The sequence below is a fragment of the Corvus brachyrhynchos genome, unplaced genomic scaffold, assembly GCF_000691975.1.
Source record: "Corvus brachyrhynchos isolate BGI_N302 unplaced genomic scaffold, ASM69197v1 C11608018, whole genome shotgun sequence".
In the NCBI taxonomy this organism is placed as follows: domain Eukaryota; kingdom Metazoa; phylum Chordata; class Aves; order Passeriformes; family Corvidae; genus Corvus; species Corvus brachyrhynchos.
Genome location: NW_008244829.1, coordinates 1 through 597, shown reverse-complemented (window position 1 = coordinate 597; position 597 = coordinate 1). Strand labels below are relative to the sequence as shown.

General features: G+C 56.3%; 1 protein-coding gene across 1 annotated transcript; it reads right to left on the bottom strand.

The window, feature by feature from the left end:
- Positions 1–6: 6 nt before the first annotated feature.
- LOC103623051 (toll-like receptor 6) lies at positions 7–594 on the bottom strand (the record flags this gene model as incomplete). The annotated part of the gene is made up of 1 exon (XM_008642089.1): positions 7–594. A coding segment is annotated over one exon (588 nt), but the record flags the coding sequence as incomplete, so codon positions are not given.
- Between the last annotated feature and the right edge of the window lie 3 nt (positions 595–597).

Genomic DNA, 597 nt, shown 5'->3' with positions numbered 1-597 from the left:
GTTGCAAGCCAGCTGGCTCAGGTGGAAGTCCTTGAGCTCCGTTCCTCGCAAGCCTTCGGGGTACTCGCACACGTATGCCGCCGGCCAGCCAAACAGCTTCCCCCCGGACTGCCTCTCCAGGCGGATAAAGGCTTGCAGCTCACACGAACACTTGAATGGGTTGTGCCCGGCCTGCAGCTCCCTGACCCTTGGGCAGCTCCGGAAGAAGTCAGCAGATGGAGTGAGGATCGAATTCATCTCGATGTTCAGGAACTGCAGGGATGGAAAGTCACTGCACCCTGGCAGGTCAGCCAGCCTGTTCGATGCCAGGTTCAGCTCTTCCAAGGATTTCAGCTCCGCCACCCCCCTGGGGACACTGCTGATCTGATTGTTTTGTAGGCCGAGTTTTCTGACGTTGACTGGCAAGCACTCAAACACAGCATCCGCCAACTGATTGGAGGACAGGTCCAACTCTGTCAGAGACTCAGCCCACTGGCACTGCGTGGCAGCACCACTGTGGCGCAGCAGGTTGTTGCTCATGTCCAGATGTTTCAGTGATTTCATACGGCTGGTCATGAAGCTTACCTTGGGAAGGCTCTCAAATTTGTTCTTCTGCAA